Source organism: Anarhichas minor, unplaced genomic scaffold, assembly GCF_050575085.1.
Source record: "Anarhichas minor isolate MPS153535 unplaced genomic scaffold, ASM5057508v1 ptg000027l, whole genome shotgun sequence".
Lineage (NCBI taxonomy): Eukaryota > Metazoa > Chordata > Actinopteri > Perciformes > Anarhichadidae > Anarhichas > Anarhichas minor.
The window spans coordinates 17594118-17613906 of record NW_027466473.1 but is presented as its reverse complement, the minus strand read 5'-3'; the positions used below and the strand labels follow the sequence as shown (position 1 = coordinate 17613906).

Here is a 19789-nt window from a genome sequence, read left to right as displayed (position 1 = left end):
TAGAATTCTGCAGCTGCAGTCTGAGCCGCTGTTAAATCGAAAGACCCGGCCTTATATAGCGAAGGGAGTGAGTGAAAGCATTATGTCCCGTGTTCATTTCCATGACATCGGGATAAAACTTCTCCAGATGGGAACCAGCATGAAATTAAATAAGTAATATATAAAAAAATCAATTCCTCTCTCTTAAAATAACTCAAATTCTATTTGCTCATTCTCCTGCACTGATGAGTCTCACACCGTGACTAAACATTTAAATGTGTTTCTCAGTAAGGTCAGCTTAAAATTCAATTATAACCCCCCCTCTTTTTTGTTTTGTGAAGGCTGAGGTCTTGCTGTATGTCTTCTTTCCTACTGCCAGGACTCTTCTTGTAGGTGTCATTATGTATTTTCCAGTGCAGTAAAGTGTGCCAGACGGCCACGCTGAAGTGAGTTAAGATGGAGTCACCTGTCCTCTCAGTAGCTCATATGCTGTGATGCCCAGCGACCACCAGTCGACAGAGAAGGAGTAGCCAGGGTGGGACCCCTCGAAGGTTTGGAACAGCTCGGGAGCTGATAGACAGAAAATACAACAAAATCAAATGTACATATGGTGTGTGGTGATACTATCTTTGCTCGGTTAGAAATATATATTTTGTTGGTGTTTGTGTGTTATTGATCCCTATTCCTCGTTTTTTTGGACATTTTAGTCAATGAGAGTTTATTTTAACTATAGCCCTATTAAAGTCATGTCTTTTTTGTAATTCAGACATTGGTTTTTATTACGTAAATGTTCCACAAAGGCTTAATTCAAACATAGTTGCAGAAAGAGCTGAATCATGGTGGATTTTAAAATCTACTTTTGCAGTTGAAGCTTTAATTAATGACCATCATCACTGCGCGGGACACTCGTTCCCTCTTCTCACAGCAAATGCCCTCGTGAATGTTCTCATCAACTTCATCACTCATTAGATGCAATTGGCATGAATACAAACTGAAATAATAGCGAGGGAGTACTGCAAATGTTGGAAGTGCTTCGGTAATGTTAGCAGGTCTGACCCAGTCAGACCGCCGTCGCATCTTTGGGTGCTTATTTAGACATGAGACCGACATTTGACATTAGCCGTCATGTTTACGTACTCAACATGTCTGAAAAGGGGTTTGTGTGACAGATTAGCACATGCTGTATACGTTATAAATGTCTTGTAACAGCTGACTTTACAGAAGAGGTTGAGCTCAGGTTTGTTGGGATTGTGGGATGATTAAATTCCACTCTTTTTGCCGGAGGCGAGTATTAATTATTGGGATCTAATTTGGAGCCAGAGTAGCATCAGAATGTATTTGTCATGAATAATCGACCAAACAGGTTTTATGGGTGGGACAAGCCATCAAAACTCAGAAATAATTTTTCCTCTCCAGTGAAAAGGAATAATCTACTCTAGGGAAAGTTATTCAGCTGTAATCTTGTTTCAAATGGTTAAGATGAATTTCCATCATTCATCACTTCTTTCTTCATTATCTGGATTACACTGTCAAAATCCAGACTGCCATGACACATACTGTACACACACACACACATGTCCTACTCCTCGTTGTTATTGCAGGTTTGCTCTGCTCTCTCACTGAAAAGGTAGTTTAGCTACTAAAGCTACAGAGAGATACATGAATAATATATCACACCACTGAGTATTCACCTGAAATCACACACACACACAAGATCATTCTCCATCATGAGCACACACTTTGTAAGGATAAAAGCAGGCGCACGCTAACACGCTCAGTCTCGTCATTCATATCCCCCTGAAATCCTGTTAAGCTCCTATCTGATCTTTCAGGAGCTGAATCCTCATCGACCTGATCACTACTGGACTTAAGAGTCATGAGGAGGGCGATTGCACCGGAGCTGAAAAGATGAATACTGGTTTCTAAAGGCAACATTACTTTCTTTAAAAGTTAACACTACTCTCAGTTTTTGGACTCATGCATCAAATCAAACAAAGAATAATATACTACAGGTACTTTGTTTTACAATTAGGCACACATTTAGACACAGAAAAGGTTGTAATGTCTCCATATTATAAATATCCAAGCTAATCATTTGTCACTTAAAACACCTCAGCAGAATTGATCATTTAGCTCCCTGAGCTTTAAACCATCACTATGTACCTCACAACAAAGTACTGCCATTTATTGGTCAATAGCCGTCCACTTATTTTTAGCTGTATCTTTTTCCTGGCCGTCAGGCAGCTGATATTGACAAAAGTCAAACTCTGTGAACTTGGCTTTCGGGGCTTTAAGGTACAGGAAACAGAAATGTACAAAAATGATTTCTGGTGTTGTTTTTTTCTGCATGAGTCCCTCAATCCATATTTCATTCCTTCACCAATCATTTAATATCTCTTGTATCATTCATTTAGTTTTTTCAAACCTACTCTAGAAAGGGTTTTATGTAAGAATTACAACCTGAATCTCTATTTGTACCATGTGCTGGGTGTTGGCACTTGTCTCCTCACATCGAGGCTGTAGGCAGGGCTTACCAAAGTTAGTCTCTAATATCCCTTCAATATCATTTGGAATTTGGATTAGCGAACGTAAGCGCGCTCTGTGGAGTTTATATGAATAACGTTCCATAATTTCTCTAAATTAAAGCTAATAGTTTCAAACTGCTTCCTCTGGCCTTTATTTGATGTCCCTAGTATTAAAGTTTTCTTGTGAAGCATTAGTCAAAAATAAGTTTTCTTACCCATGTACGGCTTGGTCCCGGCGATGGACGTTGCTTTTAGGTCGTCTTTTACAATGGCTGCGATGTTGAAGTCTGTTAGATGGACGTGTCCTGTAGAACAGAGGGGTTATATTACCTCAAAGGGACACGGCGCATGCTCACTTGTGTGAACCCTATAAATCCTAAAGTGGCACAGAGCTATACGATCACAGAGCTCTGTTTACGCCATCAATATAAACTATAAACTGTTTCCCCAAAGCGTTGAAGCTTTTTCCCTTTTTCCAAGCACAGCTTACACAGAGCAGGTATCCCAATAGGCTGCCTATGTGAGGATCAAAAGGATTTTAATACACAACATAATAGAAATAATGCCTTGTCCTTTATGCATACTTACAATCATTGCATTGAGGACATTAAAAGGCATCAAATGCAAATGAACTGCGGCTTTATTGATGGAATAAAACACGTGTGCGTTTATATTGTGAGTGTTTAAGCAGCAACCTCAATGATTTCTAAAGTCAAAGTCAAACCATTGACCTGTGTCTCACCATGCTGCAAGATGGCCCAGAGTCTGCAACATGCACACTGAGCACACACTAATGAGCTGTGTGTGTGTGTGGATGGGTGTGCGCGCGCGTGTGTGTGTGTCATACTGCGTGAGAAAGAGCTGGAGAGTTTTTGCCGCAGAGTGATTGTTCGGATGAATGGACGTCTTCAATCACCTCACAAACAAATACAGTACGTCCACCATAAAACAAACAAACAGCCATACTGTACACAGTTCAAATCTATATAAATATGTATTTTATCTCAACCATAAACTGGTAACTGTGTGTGAATACAAAGCAGACACAAGCTGGCCAGCTGTGTTTATTTACGCTTTAAAGATAAGAGAAGTGCACATAGAAATCTCTTCTCCTCCTTTATTTTTCTCCCTCTCTCACTCCTCCCTCAATGTTTTCCACCAATCTCTATTAACACACCTTTTCTTTCTGTGTGCCTTTTTAATCACCCTCTTCTTCTCTTTTCCTGTTTACCTTCCATATGATAGCTTTCCTCTGTCCTCTTAATTATTCAGGTTTTCATTTTCTTTTCCCCTCCATAAACCCATTCCTGTTTTCTGTTTCTTTAGCGCTTTACTTTTTTACCCCTCCAGATATTCTCACATACCGTATTCTAATCTGCGGTGTATGACTTTAGCTGTGTAGTGATGCACAGAAGGGAGATTGGGTGGTGCTTTGCAGGTAGAAAAGGACCATTGTTAATGCAGTCTGATGACTGTGACAGAGGTGGAGCAAAACATCAGAAGTGGATATAAGTGGAGCTTGAGTAAGAGTCGAGCTTCTTTCATGTTTTCATATTTAATGATGTCTCCTGTCTCTGTCAAATACAGTACTTATCTCCCTTTTTTCCCCTTTTCTGTCTTCATCTCTCTTAGCTTTGCAGAAGACATATTTAGGACAGGAGTTTTACACAGTAGCCAGCGGGAATAAACGGATAACCATCAGCAAAATCTCGGGCTGCATGGAAAAAAGTATCTAGTTGCAAAATAATATGTAGAACATGGTAACCAAAGTGTCATTCTGAGATCAGTTCAAACCTCTCTGGTCCAGTTAGGTGTAAGGAGCCAAACGGCCTCTGGTGTCCAATAGCAGAGGCTTTTAGACTCATATAGGTTTTGCTCTTGAATAATAATTGTTAGTGTTTCTATAGAAATGATGAGAGTTAGGTGTAGTTTGGAGTCGAGTTAGTGTCGTGATGTCATAGTCAGAGAGAACTGGCATAGGTCAGAGAGAGATTAAGAGATGAGCTATGACACAGTTTCCAAATCTGCATTATGGAAAATGTACAGTGCATTGCTTTGGGGTAACAGAGCTTTGTCATCACAGTGTGGACTTATTGCTGGGTTCAGTGGATGGATGAGATAGACAGTGGGTCCTGACTGGTGAATCAAAAGTGGATTCCAGGGAGAGAAAAAAGGGGCTTAAGGGCTCAACACTGACTTTTAAAAGTGGTTGCCATGCTGACAACCAGGCATCAGCTACTGGTTGCCAAAATGTGCCATTTTTTAGTCACCTTATATTTTTATTATTAAGAAACTATGCAGCTATATTCATATGCTTAATGATGGAAATGTGACATAAAAGAATAAAAGCTTTAAATACAGTAACGGACAAAAGTTTGTGTTTTATCGGATACTTTAAAGAATTTGAATCTTGAGTGTTATCAGTTCACACTCAGTTCCTGGTAAACAAAATACCAGTAGTGCAGCTGTTGTCATGTTCTTCACTGATCCCTCAAAATGAATCCAGCAAGTCCACTGGTTGTTCATTCGTTCTCCCCCTTTTCTAGTTTTGGTTTTCTGGACCTTTTTGCTGATTCCCAACACAGATCCACTGTCCCATCAGCTTTCAAGTGTTGGATTGCGGGTCTCTCAAGGGACACCAGCATCGGCTTGTCCATCATCGCTACTTTCAGACCTCCAATCTGTCTTGGTTGTGCTTAGACAACTGAATCCCCCCTCACATACACCTGAAGAGACTGGGCACGTTTTGCTGTACCTATTTTTTCATGTTAAAAAGTGGTTGCTGTTATTTTAAGATACCAATTTCCGTAGTAGAGTGACTAACGTAACTGTTGTAGAGACATAGTGGAAGCTAATCAGCCTTCGTGACATAATATATATTTAAATTAGTGAACATAACAAAGCAGCCTAACTTTAAAATGACTTTCCTTGTACCTGCTACTCTTGATCTTATTGACATGTTATGCTGGGGATAACTGGGTATATGACTGAATTAACCACCGTTGCAATGCTTTTAATATGATCTGTTTTAAGCCACAGTTCTTCGTTGCATTTTTTCCCCTTTGGATTTTAAGCATTGCACTAAATGAAGAGAATACAGGTCAGACTTAAATTTGGTGAATATAATGCATGCAGTCCAGAGTGCCAGTATTCCCTTAAAATTCGAATATAATATCTTGCTCTAAAATCATCAGATTAACTCCCGTTTGTCACCAGTCAAAACTGTTGTTGAAATGTGAGGTGAATGAACAATGGTTCAGCAGGTTACTTGGTGGCTTAGTTATCTAATGTGTTTCGCTAGGATTACCTCCTGTCAAGCTGCTGCATGTCTCTTCTATTTTTTTATTTCTCTTTATTCATACACAAATTAGTTTACTAATGGTCCCAATCTGGACGTCTGTTGGTCATTTTAAACACCACTACACACACTTTAGATAGAAGCTTTATGTAACATGACTTAAACTACATTGGCCTGTTTCACGAAGCAGGAGTAATGAAGCCACAGCAGAAGTTCGGCACTCTCCATATTAGCTTGCAGGCTTGTATTGTTCCTATACATTTCCAATATGAATTTACTGACTCTGTTCCTAAAAACACTTAACTGATATTTCTGATCAAGAAAGATCCTATACTGTACTTTTCCAAAGAGTCCCATGGGTGATGACGTGGCGGACATATGCACCAGAGCTGTGGTTTCCCCTCACAATGTCGCCTCTCAATGTAGTGCCTACTTATGAAGCATGCATACGCACTCCAAGAGAACCCAGAGAACCCAGAACCCTCTCGGAGCTTCTCCCAGCATCCTGGGGCGATGCCATTTAATAAAGCAACATCGCACATGCGTGAGTAAATTGTTTTTCTCTCTATGAAGCAGCTCCCAGAGGAACACAGGAGGAACAGGTCGATTCAGGCTTGCAAAATTGACATGGTGTGCATTTACAATGGCACCCCTCCCTCTGACATGTACACACACATACTGCTCTCTCTGTCTCTTTAGTCATTGTATGTGTGTGTGTGTGTGTGTGTGTGTGTGGATTTGTGTATGTCTATTTGTGTCACACTGAAACACTAAAGCCTATGAGACTTGATCAATCATTCAGAACAGGCAGCGAAGGAGGCATCATTAATATCACCCCGTCCTCCACAGCCCTATGACATCACTCCATCTTATTTCAGAGAGAAAGAACACCGTGTTAATGTCACAGTGCTTCAACCAACGCAGTCTGGCATAGTGTGGACAGAAAATAAAAATTCACTTGTGCACTCCTCCTCTATGTTGCACTTGTTAAAACAAGGTATTGGATGCTTTTTTTACTTCATGCTGCAAGGCCTATCTAGGCACCGACTGTGAAACCTGCCTCTGAGCATTGCTCATTTTGATCTGTGCAGAAGTGATCCCAGAGGTCTGAGGTAAGGTGAAATCCTCAGCCAGATGCTGTTAAGTCTTGAATTTGGGATGCTATGTCAAGTCAGGTCACCATGTTAAATGTTATTACCATTCACAATACACAATTACAAAAACTAAACCAAATTGTGCTGGACTTTAAATTCCAACCCCTCAACTCCATATGAATGAATGGAAATATAATAATTAGGAAAGGGATCTTACCATGTTCATCCAGTAGTATGTTGTCAGGTTTGATGTCTCTGGAAGGGAAAACACAAACAGTACAGTGGAATTAGTATGTCTTTTTGTGTAGTGAGTAAAATCAGGAACAGATGCATGTCATTTCTGTGCAAATATTTAAAATTCTAATTTGCAGTATTGTTTAGAGAACAAGCAGTCGTGGGATTTTCTGAATCTGAATACAGTTAGTGCCAGAGTCTTTAGGCAACAATTGTTACTGTAAATAAAATACGTTGAGTAAGAATATAAAAAAAGACAGTCAAGTGTCATTTGCTAAAACATCTTTACCACCTAAAGCTTTGTTTATACTTTCACTTGGCACTTTACCACGAGCTCTGAGCATGCAAAATCGGCAACTTGCAAAAATTTTGAGGTGCATGACCAAGCGCACCGGCCGTGATAACGTCATTTTCTACCGCGTGTGTCTCGCCCCGGCTTCATTACGTCCTGTTTAAACTCCTGATATGTATCAAGCTTAAACCTAGAAGCCCAGTCTAGTCTTCTTTACATTTTCTCATGACCCAAAACAGATTCTAGAGTATTTAGTATGATGCTACATTGCAATGCCATGTCTGTGGGTATGTAATAATGCGATTATGTTATTAGTTGATCAACCAGGGCACAAAAATGAGCTTTCCAGTGGTATTCTACAAGATCCTTGATTTTAATTTGTTGTAAAAAGTGAAAAAGCAAACGGTGTTTCAGCACCCCCACAGTCCACCTGTAAATAAAACCGTGTGGGTGGTAGTCGGATGTCTCATTACTGCTGATGACGCTTGAGTTTCTGTAGGTGGCACTCTCCTCTTTGTCCTGCCAGGGAGGTTACATTGCTCATATCAGTTATCCTGTTCTTCCTCCACCTATTCTACACAAGCCCCTGTTTTCAGCTGCTGAAGTCTCACAACATAACACTTCCTGTGTGTCAGAGTAATACCCAAAACTGTGTGAACAGATCATCAAACGTAAAAGCTTCCCAGAGATGAAGTAGGCTGACTCACTATTGTGGTGAGTCATTTCACTTCAGTATGTGACAAAAGTTGACATATAATACACCCAGATATAAACTTTAAAATGGCACTCTCATGCAACACTGTACCAGGTGTGTGACGAAAACAGATGGAGATGAGATTGGACAGCAGGTTAAGCTGTGGGAATAGCTGAGACACCTGAGAAGAGGAACAGGTGTAGACTGAGGCTCTTACTAAAGTCACAGCTTCTGCTTGTTCCTCATCACTCCCATTTTCTAACCGGTGGTTGTTTTTCTGCACCTATCTTTTTTTCTTTTGCTCTGATGACACATTAATCCTAATGGCATCCAGAAGGATGCAATGTATACGACGTTCCGTGCTGCACTCATGGCGGGCTTCACTGTGCGGAAAGAGGTGTGGGGCCATGTGCAAAGTACTGGCTGGTGGAAACATGTAGAGCTCAGGATGGGAAAGACACTTCGATTTGAGCAACCAGAGCATCTGTCTGAGACATATCTGTAGAGATCTGATTGGAATCGCATTTCAAAACACCTCCGAATATGATTTAGAACCGATTTTCATAAATCAAATTTTCATTGATTTGTCCAGAAAATTAATCTGGATACAATTTGGATGTGCCAAAAAAAAAGGATTTGGGCCTTATTTTTTTTACTTCTACCTTATTGGCTACAGTGAATACGGGCTGTATTTTCCTGCTACTGCAATTATTTACTTTCATAGAAATGACAATGATGTGATTTTCCCAACAAACACATACCTAATGTCTTTTTGTAGTTGTTTTAGCCAGGACAATGAGCCTTTTGCCAGCCTAGATTTTCTTCTGATGCACTGTACTTTCACTGCACTGCATTTTTGAGTGACGTTCAGCCACTCATGTCTCTTGTTGTTGTTGTCTTGTTGACACACATTTGTTGATGAATGCTCTCCTCGCTGAATCACCATTTCTTCTCATGACAGTAATGCACTATGGCTTATAAACTACTCTGCTCTGTATTGGAACCATTGAAAGGGAATTTATAGAGAGAAGTCATTTTGACAACAGATGTCAGAGCAACACAGACTGCGGATTCCCAAATTTGTTATACAGAGTCACAAAGGCACGAGCGATATTACCAATGTCCTTGATGACAGTCAGCCACTTCAAAGAACAGTTCGGTGCCCAATGACATCCCTCCTGGCCATTTATTTTTAATTCAAAGCGAAATTATTCATTTCTTTCTCATCATTTTCACTGATCTGTATCTGTCCTTGACACTTTCTCTCACTTTCATGACATTGTCTGTGCCAATCAGATTAATTCCTAATAACGTGCTTACATACGTTTGGCCCCCACCACTGCCCATTTACACACAGAAACATAGACTCTCGCACACACAGACAGGTACGCACATCCACACAAACTTAAAAGTATCGTGCAGTGTCAGATTCTCAAAACTGCCATCCTCTCCTAAAACAGTTTTTTTTTTCATCCAAACAGTCTGTTTCTTGATGCATGTGTTAAGCTGCAGACCGAAAAAAGAGTGGAAGGGCACAGTGTGTTCTCGGCTTCTCTCTGTTCTCTAGTCTCTGGAACGTATCCCCACAGCTCTAAAGATGCTTTGAACTGGAGAGACGATATTCAATATTCAGCGGCCGTATCAAATGTTCCACTTGTGCATGATGGTCAAATGCAGCACTCGTTTTGAGAACTACCACACCCTGAGATTAACATCTACATTGCAGAATTAAGACATTTGAGAAGTACCTATTTTTGAGTTTATTACCAGGGTTTGTGAGGTCAATGTTCTACTCTCAACATTTGACTTGATCTGCAATCAGGCTAGCAGGAAGTTTCAGAATGTTTGTTTGAATAACATAATACACAATGTAGGTAGAATGGGCAATAGTTGGGACATTCAAGAGGACATTAATGTGTATTGGCGAATCACAACAGGTTGGAGACTGTAGCACTGTAACAGACACACATCATCTTTGTGGCAGACTCATTGTGCATCCTCAGTATTAGACAGCAAGTGTCTCCTCTAATTAAGTCCACTGCCCTGTAGGAGCCCAGCAATATTTAGCATATCAGAGGCCACGCTGACCTGTGTTTTGTGTGGAGGATCGAGTGGTGCGGGCCCATGTGGGGGTGAGAAAGGTCGACCATGTAACCCTTAATTAGCTGACATTTGCCTCAAAGGATGGCACTAGGGGAGAGAGGAGGGGCATGTGTAACAAAAAAAGAAGAAAAAGTAAACCTCTTTTTATAGCTAAAGGCCATGCTGCCATTGTGAAGCCACGGGACGTGGAGGGGTTGAGATAACTGGCGTAAAAGATGAAGCAAAGCAGCAAGGCTCATTAGAAGGCGGCGCGTGGTAATAGCCAATCTGCGGATGTAGAGGTGATGATGATGGCCACGACTGATCTTTCCTTCTGACAATAGACATTAAAGAGCTAGAAAATGCTCCTTGATCATTTTCCAAAACTGACATGTTCTGCAGCCATATTAGTTTGATACGCTAGCTAACGTTATCAAGGGGTGCATCAGAAAAAAAAGGAAGAAAATTGACAGGAAAGGAGTGCAAGGCATGTACATTTGCTTCAAATACGTACTCCAGTTCTACACTGTCAGCTGCTCCGCTTGGTCCCATACTCTTAAACTCCTGATGTATTTGCAAATTATTATTTCAAACTCCCCACAAAGCTGAGAGTTGATTTTTAAATCAATGTATCATCGGTCAATGGCTGCATTGCTCATTTTTCTCAGTTTAAAAAAAAGCAAAACAAAACTTAACATTGGGAAAGTGACCATTCAACAAAAAAAAACTGGATTTAGTGTCAAATTCTAGTTTATTTTGGCTCTACAGTATAACTTGCTCTAACACTTGCCATCTCCATTGAGATTCAGATTCGAGGAAATGAGAACTTGGGCAAAACAACTGATATCAGGGCACGTTGCACATTTCAGATGATTCATGTCTTTTGTCTCTGTCTGACCGAAAGTAATCACAGAAAGCTGCCTGAAACGGCCGTGATTACTAACTGCATTAGCCGTATGCCAATTGCAACCATACAAAATGCTAAATAATTATATGTATTTAAAACAAAAAAGAAGAAATGAAAGGATAGTCTCAGATCTCCTGAATGTGCTCTGTCTTGTAGTGGTTTTGCACTAAAAAATAGTCAATACTTTAAAAACCTCAGAGACTTATAAGGCCTATTCTAGAAGTCACAATCAATACTCACAGTTTCTCAGTTGCAATCAGTTTAATGATCTATGAACTTAATTCTATTTTTGAATACTTAATACTAAGTTGACATAAAAGAGTTACCCAGCAATTACCAACTAAAGTCGTTTTGTCAGAAAAAAAAAAGTCATAATGAAAAGTAGGTCAGACGGCTCTGCTCTGACGGATCATGTCTAGGGAAAGAGTAGTGCTATTATTCACATTTATTTCCTTGACTCAGTAAGAGACTTTTAATGTGTTTCAATGTTTTTCATGCAGTGTGTATTGGATGTAGTCACCTGTGGGTTTTTCGTACTGTGTTACTGAAGACAATGTTACTGATTTGAATTAACTAATCCTTTGGGATTCAAGGTCCATTTCTATTGTAAAGAGAAGACTTGAGAGAGCACAGGTTTGGGACCTGCATATTTCAGCTGGCAGTTTCGCTCTGTGTTCATTAGCGTGGATATGCACCATCTATTGGTGCTGAGAAACAGATGGGTCTGTTGCAGCCCCGGTCACACCTGTGCTGTGTGAAGATGGGACTGCTTGACTAGGTGACCCCCCCCCCCCCCCAACCATCTGCAAGCGTTTACCAGTTTTAATGGGATGCTCTTAGAGGTAGCACAACAGAAAGCTGTACGAGGTTAAAGAGTTACACTGTTGTATCAGATGAAATGTGATGGAAAAATAATTTGGAGAAATACTTGAATTCAGCCTCTAAACTCAGATCATGCACTCACCAAAATATGAGTTAGCAATTTATGATCATCAGTCATTCTTTGTAACTGCAGTCGAACGTAAAATTGTAGAACTTTTACGTTTTTTTTCTTCTTTATCTCAGAGTAAAAAGAAAATATTATGATAATCAAAAGTGCTTTACATAAGAATTGACAGCTGTGTATGAATCACTTGACCAAACAAGTAGAAGAGACGCACAAAGACAGGGAAGGAGATATAAAGTACATGTACAAAATATATGAGGAGAAAAAGGTAGGAGGAGATGGACTGAGTAAGTCAGACAGCTCTGCATTTATTGAGTGAGACAGATAAAGAGTAATAGGAATAGGCATACATTGGGAGATAAAGACGGGACAGTGACAATTTGAGAGAAAACTAAATGTGTAGTGCTCTTCTGAATGAATAAATTGAAAAAAAGAAGTGGAGAGCCAATGAGATGACTCGGACTAGAAAGAAAAAGGCGAGGGGATATAGAGAGCGACGGGTGAATTATGAGAGGGAGACAGAGAGCACAAAGAGCAAGTAGCGTAAAAGCAATGAAGTAAGCAGTAGAAAAAGGGAAGAATGTAGTTAAAAAAAGTGAGGCGAAAGGCCAGGAGAGCTCGGCGCAAGCGGATGCCCTCGGCTTTTCTCGCGGTTGACTGACCCTACAAGTCATTAGCAGGATCTAATGGCCTCATTACAGCCTTCTATTAGGGGGAGAGGGGTAACTGAAGCCTGTACCTGGTCATAGGATACTGCAGTGATACTGGAGCGGGCCAACACACCTGAGAACTGCGGCTTACACACACACACGCAAGTCATGCAACCACGCAATCACACTACGATCATTGAATGAAAACATAGGCCTACACATGCCTACAAACATTATGCTGAGTCCAAATAAGAACACACACGTGCAAGTGTGATATATGAGACTCAGAAAGACACTCACTTGTTTGTGAGCCTTCATTTTAGAAATTCGACGACATGTATCAAATGTAAAAACGAAAATAGTAAATAATCCAAGGTTTCTTCCCGCATGTTTAGTCTGACCAATGGTAAAAAAAATGGCTTGCTATCAAAGAAGAAAACCAGCAAATCTTCATGAAGGCATTTCTGCTGATAAAATTAAAATGATAAAATGTGTTGTAGATAATAGTAGTAGAGACTATTTGATTAATTGACTAATCGTTTTATCTCTACTCAATCGTTTTTTTATGACACATTTCAACTGTTCCAGAAGTAGTGAGATGTGATACCCAGCCCTAGCTACATGATGTCTGGCGTTTCTGGCTTTGGGCCAATTGACAAATGAACGAATAATTCTCAGCTATATTGAAATCTTTAACTAAGTGGATACCCACTTTATTCCATTTAAAAATAAAAAACCATAGCTGCTACAGTGAAATTGGTGTTACTGGTTTCCTGGGTATAGATTGCAGGCAGTTTAATCAGAGGCTCCTTCATAACTTTGCTGCTTTAGTAACTCTCTTCTCCCCTCCAGAATAAAAGCAGAGAGCTGTTTGAGATTGCGCCTCTCCCTCTCTGTCACAAAGGAGGAGCTCTGGAAGCCCCAGACAGCCCACGGCTCAGCTACATCACACACACTCAAAACAAGCAATGCACACACATAAACACACGGAAACACAGTAATACACAGTCTGTGCACAGAAACTCACAAATACACACAGTGTCAAAATCCCTCAGTTCTAAGTACCCACGCCCACCAGCCACTGAGGAGCGAGTCAGACAGCCGCTGCCTTTGAACGTGAACTGAAAGCCCAACTAGACACACAGAAGCTAGCACACAGAAGCTAACAACTCCAACCCAGCAAACTGCTGCGTCTCTCGCGCACCCTTTCTTCTTGCCGTTAAAAGAAAAGCAGCTCTGACAGGTGGGAGACCGGCGCAGGTGTACATGCGTGTGTGTCTGTCGCCGTGTTTACTCACATGGGTAAACACTGCGTGTGTGTGTGTGTGAGAATGGCAGTAGCTGGGAGATGTTCATTCTTTATTCATTCACAGATACTGAGTGCGTCTGGTTGACGGAAGTCGGGTTTGACAAGTCTCTGGTGTAATTTGGAGCTGATTTTTGGGAGACAAGAGAGCGCAGAGCAGACACTGAGAGCAGCCAGTCGGCACTAAAAAGCCAAGGCCAAAAACTCACATCACAATTACCAGTGATGAATAATTCACTCAGGGAATGTTACAAAACATATCAGCTCTCCTCACAATCTTTGACTTTGTATCGCTGCCTGTAGCTCCTCCTGTCTGTCTGCATGTCTGCCATTCTGACTGCTTAGATACATTGCTCTCTGCTAAAATCGTTCTCCTCCTGTCACCTGCAGGCAGACACGTGAGTTAGATACACAAGCAGGCAATTAATGATCCTTCTGGAGCACACTAGCTAGTAAACAATCTATTATGTTCACAGCGCAAACCTCCTCCCATCGGCTAATCTGCTGTTGTGAGCTGGGTTGCGCTCAGGGAGATTTCCGACAATGATAATGCTCAATTGACCATTTTGTGGTAGAAATCAGAGTGCTGGCACCAGCTGGCACCTTAATCTGCATTTATGAAATATGAGTGCATAATTTCTACCCACCCTACCTCTTGGTTCTTCTTTTTCTTCTTCTGCTGGGAAATAAAACATTAACACACCCCATGAATAAAGAATACTTCACTTGAAGACATGACAAACGCTTGCCATTTCGAGTAGTTGATGAAGAGTACGAGTAATGACTTAGTCTTAGCCTCCATGCAATCTCCGTTTTAAGAACCATCCATAAGAAGACCCACTGTGACTGTTTTGTTATTCTTTCACCTTCAATTAACCAGAATTAAGACCATATTCCCTTTCGGCAGCTTGGAAAAAGGCCTCTAGAGGAGAAGGGGATGAATGAGCAATTTAGATTATTTTAGGGGAGCTATCCTTTGCCACTCCCTCAGAGGAATGGAAAGATCGGGCACAACCGAGACTAAGAAATGAGGCTGAGGGAGAGAAGAGCAAGGAAAATAAATAAGTTCAGTAGGTGAATAAAACAGCATGAGGGAAAAAAATCGGGAGTCATAATGAAAGAGATTATGAGGGATAAGCACGATATTGTGTGTGTGTGTGTGTGTGTGTGTGTGTGTGTGTGAGAGAGAGAGAGAGAGGCGGGGAGAAAAGATGGGGTAAGGAGATCATAGCTTGCAAAAAAGAATCCTCCTTGGATGAAATAGGCTTGCTACTGGAACAGCTGGGTCTCAGTACACTTCAGGAAACTGAATAAATAGATTGGACAGTTTCCATGGAAAGACCAAAACCAACAATGTCTTAGTCTGTCTCACAATTCTTCCCAACTTCCAGTGGCACTTAGCCCCAAGCCCATTTGTTCCAGCTGAAGAGGAACATCTTTAAAAATGTGTCACAAAGTAGTCTTATATTTACCGCCAAGTGAATTCAGATGGACACTGTAGTTTTTAGCAAACTTTACTCAAACCAGAGTAAATGGTGCATTTTTTGGGGACTGTTTTCAGCCATATAGGCTACACATTTGGCACCCTAGTAAGTATTTACAGCAGCTCGACGGTGCATGTGGCATTGAGTCAAAATAAACTACAACGCCATGTTCATGGTCATGAAAGAACCTAGGACAAAGATGTGGCCCATTGATGTTTTTTGTAATAGTTTGGGACAACAATTAGGATCTGTGGCACAGAGAAATAAACTACTTTACATCAGCCTTTCGTTACACAGACGGTACTTGTTATAGGTTTAAGTCTTTTCATTTCATTTGTTGACAATAAGAAAAATGTAGCATATCGACAAATAATTGACAGAGTCAAAGTCACACTAACCACCGATTAGCGTGTTATGAAAACTAAATGTGCATAGTTAAAATTACCGCTTTTCCTCTTTGAACGATTACCATCAACAAATATGAAATGCTTGGCACAACAAATATTCAAACAAGTGTACTGCTAAACCAGTGTGTGTGTATTTTACATGGTTCACTGTGAGACTCACTTAATGGACCTCCATTTTCAATGTAAACTGAGGTCTGTCTGCAGGATCTCTATCCATCTCTGTTAGTTTGACAGGAACGATTAGCTCCTTAACTACTTTAGTGGGCAGTGTGTTGCCAGTGAGGAATATCGACTTGTTAAGAGCGTCTGCTGACTGTCAACATGCAAGTCTTTCCATTATGAGCAATCCAGGAAGCAACAAAATACACCTGAGGATTCAGCCTCAGATTATTGTTGTTGACGTCAAAGAGGCTGTGGTGAGGTAGACGCGCGCACACACACACAAACACACACTTACACATGCACACACACACACACACAGATGCACATAAATATGCCTTCCCCTGTCACACACTTGCCATTTACCTTTCCACTTGTTTGGAGAGACTCATGAAGTCTCTGACGATGTCATCTAATTGAGACTCATTCTGTTGTCAATAATTCAAAGAGTTTAGGGTTAAAAACACTGACTAACCAACCCTGAATAAGCTAAACCAGATATATGACACCACCGCTGAGGTTGATCATGTTCTGAGCATGGTGTCTCAAAATACAAATATGCACTCTACAATATGTTCAACCATCACCATTATTTAGACAAGAAAAAGGACTGTAGTGTGACGCATAATGTGATGATTTTTGTTAATTTAAAGCATAATAAAGCATCATTGCAACAATGTTCTTAGTTTTGACCACCATTTCAAGTGGTTGATAATAACATTTTATTTAAGGGTGAGTAATATAAAACTTCTAAAATACTCCCTACTTTGTAGGCTTCAAGTAAAATCAATTCCCCCTTGATAATAAATGGGAATTAATTTAAATAAATATATACATTTACAGTACTGTAAGAGTCATTACAAAGCAAAAAGTTATCATGTTGTGCCTGCAGTAGTTTGAGTATGTGTCTTTGTATCTTATGTCCTAAGTAATGCTCATTTAAGTTTTTGTAATTTCGCCAAGATTCTACTTTTTAATAACATTGTTTTGAGCATATCAAAAAAAAACAATCAATGCATTTAATTCGTTTTTTCTATGGTATACGCTCCTGGGGTCTCATTTATAAAACTTTGCAGACATCCACACTAAATGTTTGCATATGTACAATGTACATATGGGACGAAAGACACAAATCCTGGACTCCGGTGTAAAAATCCTGTGCTTTGCGCAACCACACACGCTGACGACCTTCGTTTGACTTGTATGTAACATAACAATGACACACTTGCAGTATTGAAAAAAAAAAAAAAACAGCAGCAAATATGTTTCCTACTAAATATATTTGGCATAGTAAATGAGAAAATATCGAGTGTGAGACAGGCTTGCTCTATTTGTATATTTTATCTGCATTGTCCCTATATGAGTTAGAGGAAAGAGGGACATATTTTGGCAGCATCATTGGCTGTAATAGGATATCCCAAGCTCTTTGAGTCACTTCAACAACTTAAAATAATAACATTGGGCTGTAGCCATGTCTTTCTTGGCCAGGTGAGTCGGTGGCTCTGCCATAGCAGCAGATATGTCTGCCTAAAAAGCACTTAACCTGCATTTTACAAATTAATTTAAGTCTTGACGCAGCAGTGGGGACAGAACTGGTGCATTTTGGGATGGCCGTAGTCTGCAGCTCAGGATAAACTGTTGTGTCAGGTGTGACCTCCATGTCAACACAGCTTGATCCTTCTGCACAGTGGTGGAGCAGTCATATTAGAATATAATATGGAAGTGGACAGCCAAGGAGAAAAGAACACCGGGGTAGATACTCAAACTTGGTGGTGAAAAACAAGGTAGAGAGACAGAAGGGGGACATGTACTGTAGCATGAGGAGAAATAATGGGGCAACCAGTCTTATGTTGTTTGCATATAACCGTTCTCTGCATTATTAAAGGTTTGGTAATCAAACTACAATATAGTAAACTACAAAAAAGGATTCAGAGGAAGGAAATGAAGAGACAGCTTCTCACCTGTGTATAATGCGCTTTGTACGGAGGTATCCCAGCGCCAGGGCCAGTTCACAGATGTAGAGTTTGACGGTGCTCTCTGAGAAGTGGACGTTCTGCTGGAGGTGATAGCGCAGGTCTCCTCCTAAGAGCAAGTCCACCACCATAAACATGTCCTCCTCATCCTGGAAGGAATACCTGCAGAGGAAGGCAGGCGGTCAGGAGTGTAGAGTGACAAGGCCAGGTAGTGGCAAGGACATGGGGTGGAGACGAAGGAGATTTGGAAGAAAAAGATTGAAGTGGGTAGATGCTTACCAGGGAGGTTAGAAGGAAGAGAGAGACATGCAGTAAGAGGGGGCGGAAGAAATCAGAAATGGAGGTGAAAATAAGAGTGGTGACAGAAAGCAGAGCAGCAGAGAGGGAGGTTTGAAGGGAAGGTAAATATGGAGATGTCGAAGTTACAGAAGAAGAGAGGAGAGGGGAAATAAGGATGGAGTTTTAAGAGGCGGAAGATGGTGGAACATAATATCATAAAGAGTGTATAAGAAGGGTTCCCAAAAGATGATAATAACACAAAACACGTTTCATTTTTAGATGGGGGAACCCATGCTGGATGAAAGTTTAACCGAGCAGAAGGTTGACTTTTTGCATTGCTGCAATGTTGAAGATGTAACAATTATACCCGTCAGCAAGAAAAGAAAATGTCAAGTGCAAATTGAACTCATTGTGCTCCTCAGGCAAATCAACCTTTATAAGACCGTGTGTAGGACCTGAGTACAAAAGGTTTGACACGAAAAAAAGGTTCGACAAATTTACCCATTAGTGTTTCAACCCCATGATCTCTGACAAAACAGCCTCAGGAGCCACTCGGTGTCTCTGAGGGTAAATGCTGCTCTACTCTGTATGACTAACGGTACAACAAGCAGAAGAAAAACACTCATCACATGTTACATATCGCAGGTGGGGAGCACCTACATGTTGGCTAAATCATGCCGGGGGATATGCTCATTATCCTGTCTTCAAGGCTAGCAGGCTAAGAAACTATTTTAATATCTTGTACACAAGTGGCTATGATAGTTGGGAGACAGGAGAGACGGGTAACATAGTGTTCCTATTTGAACACATTTTAGACGTCTTAAAAACACACATTTGATAGGATGTAGACTGTGTAGACTATTTGAAAATGTTCCTTTTATTCTTCTCTCTTCTTTCTCTTCTCTGTCCTTTTTTAAATCTTACAATTAATGTTTTTATTGTCAGTGTTCAGGTCTGCTGAGACACCTTTAAATCTTTAAAGTCAGGTTTTTTTGGCCCACACTATTACCAGTAATATTATCGACATTCTTTTTTTTAATAAAAATGGATTTCACCAATGCAAATTATGAAGGAAAGTCGGACACAACTGTATTCTAAAAATATTTCACGTTGCTTACTAAAGAGCCTTGTACAGTAGAATAAAATCCAATACTTTATCTGCATACTTAAAAATACATTGAGGACTATAACATCATCAAAGTTGCATCCTCTTTTTGTTGCTTTCTGCTTTCTGTAGCAAAAATAAAATGGGAATAGTTAACACAGAGAAAAGATAATCTCTGTTGTGATTACATTAGTGATCAGCAGACAGATTATCCCGGCTTTTTTTCTTTTTTTACAGTGATGTGCACGGTGTTATTGAGGATTTGTTCCTCTTCAATTCCATCAACATTGGCGGTATGAAAATCTTATAGCTCATTTATTCTGCATCCAGTCAGCAACATCGTCCACTCAGATGCACTGCTTCTATCTCTGTTTA

General features: G+C 40.4%; 1 protein-coding gene across 2 annotated transcripts in view; it reads right to left on the bottom strand.

The window, feature by feature from the left end:
- The window catches only part of stk32a (serine/threonine kinase 32A), a 49408-nt gene that overhangs the window by 13204 nt on the left and 16415 nt on the right, over window positions 1–19789 (bottom strand). For both annotated transcript variants that reach the window (XM_076102248.1, XM_076102247.1), the window contains 4 exons: window positions 18019–18192; window positions 7114–7151; window positions 2720–2809; window positions 446–549 (listed from right to left, as the gene is read on the bottom strand). In XM_076102248.1, the coding sequence (XP_075958363.1) occupies window positions 446–549; window positions 2720–2809; window positions 7114–7151; window positions 18019–18192 (406 nt within the window). The remainder of the gene's footprint in view (window positions 1–445; window positions 550–2719; window positions 2810–7113; window positions 7152–18018; window positions 18193–19789) is intronic.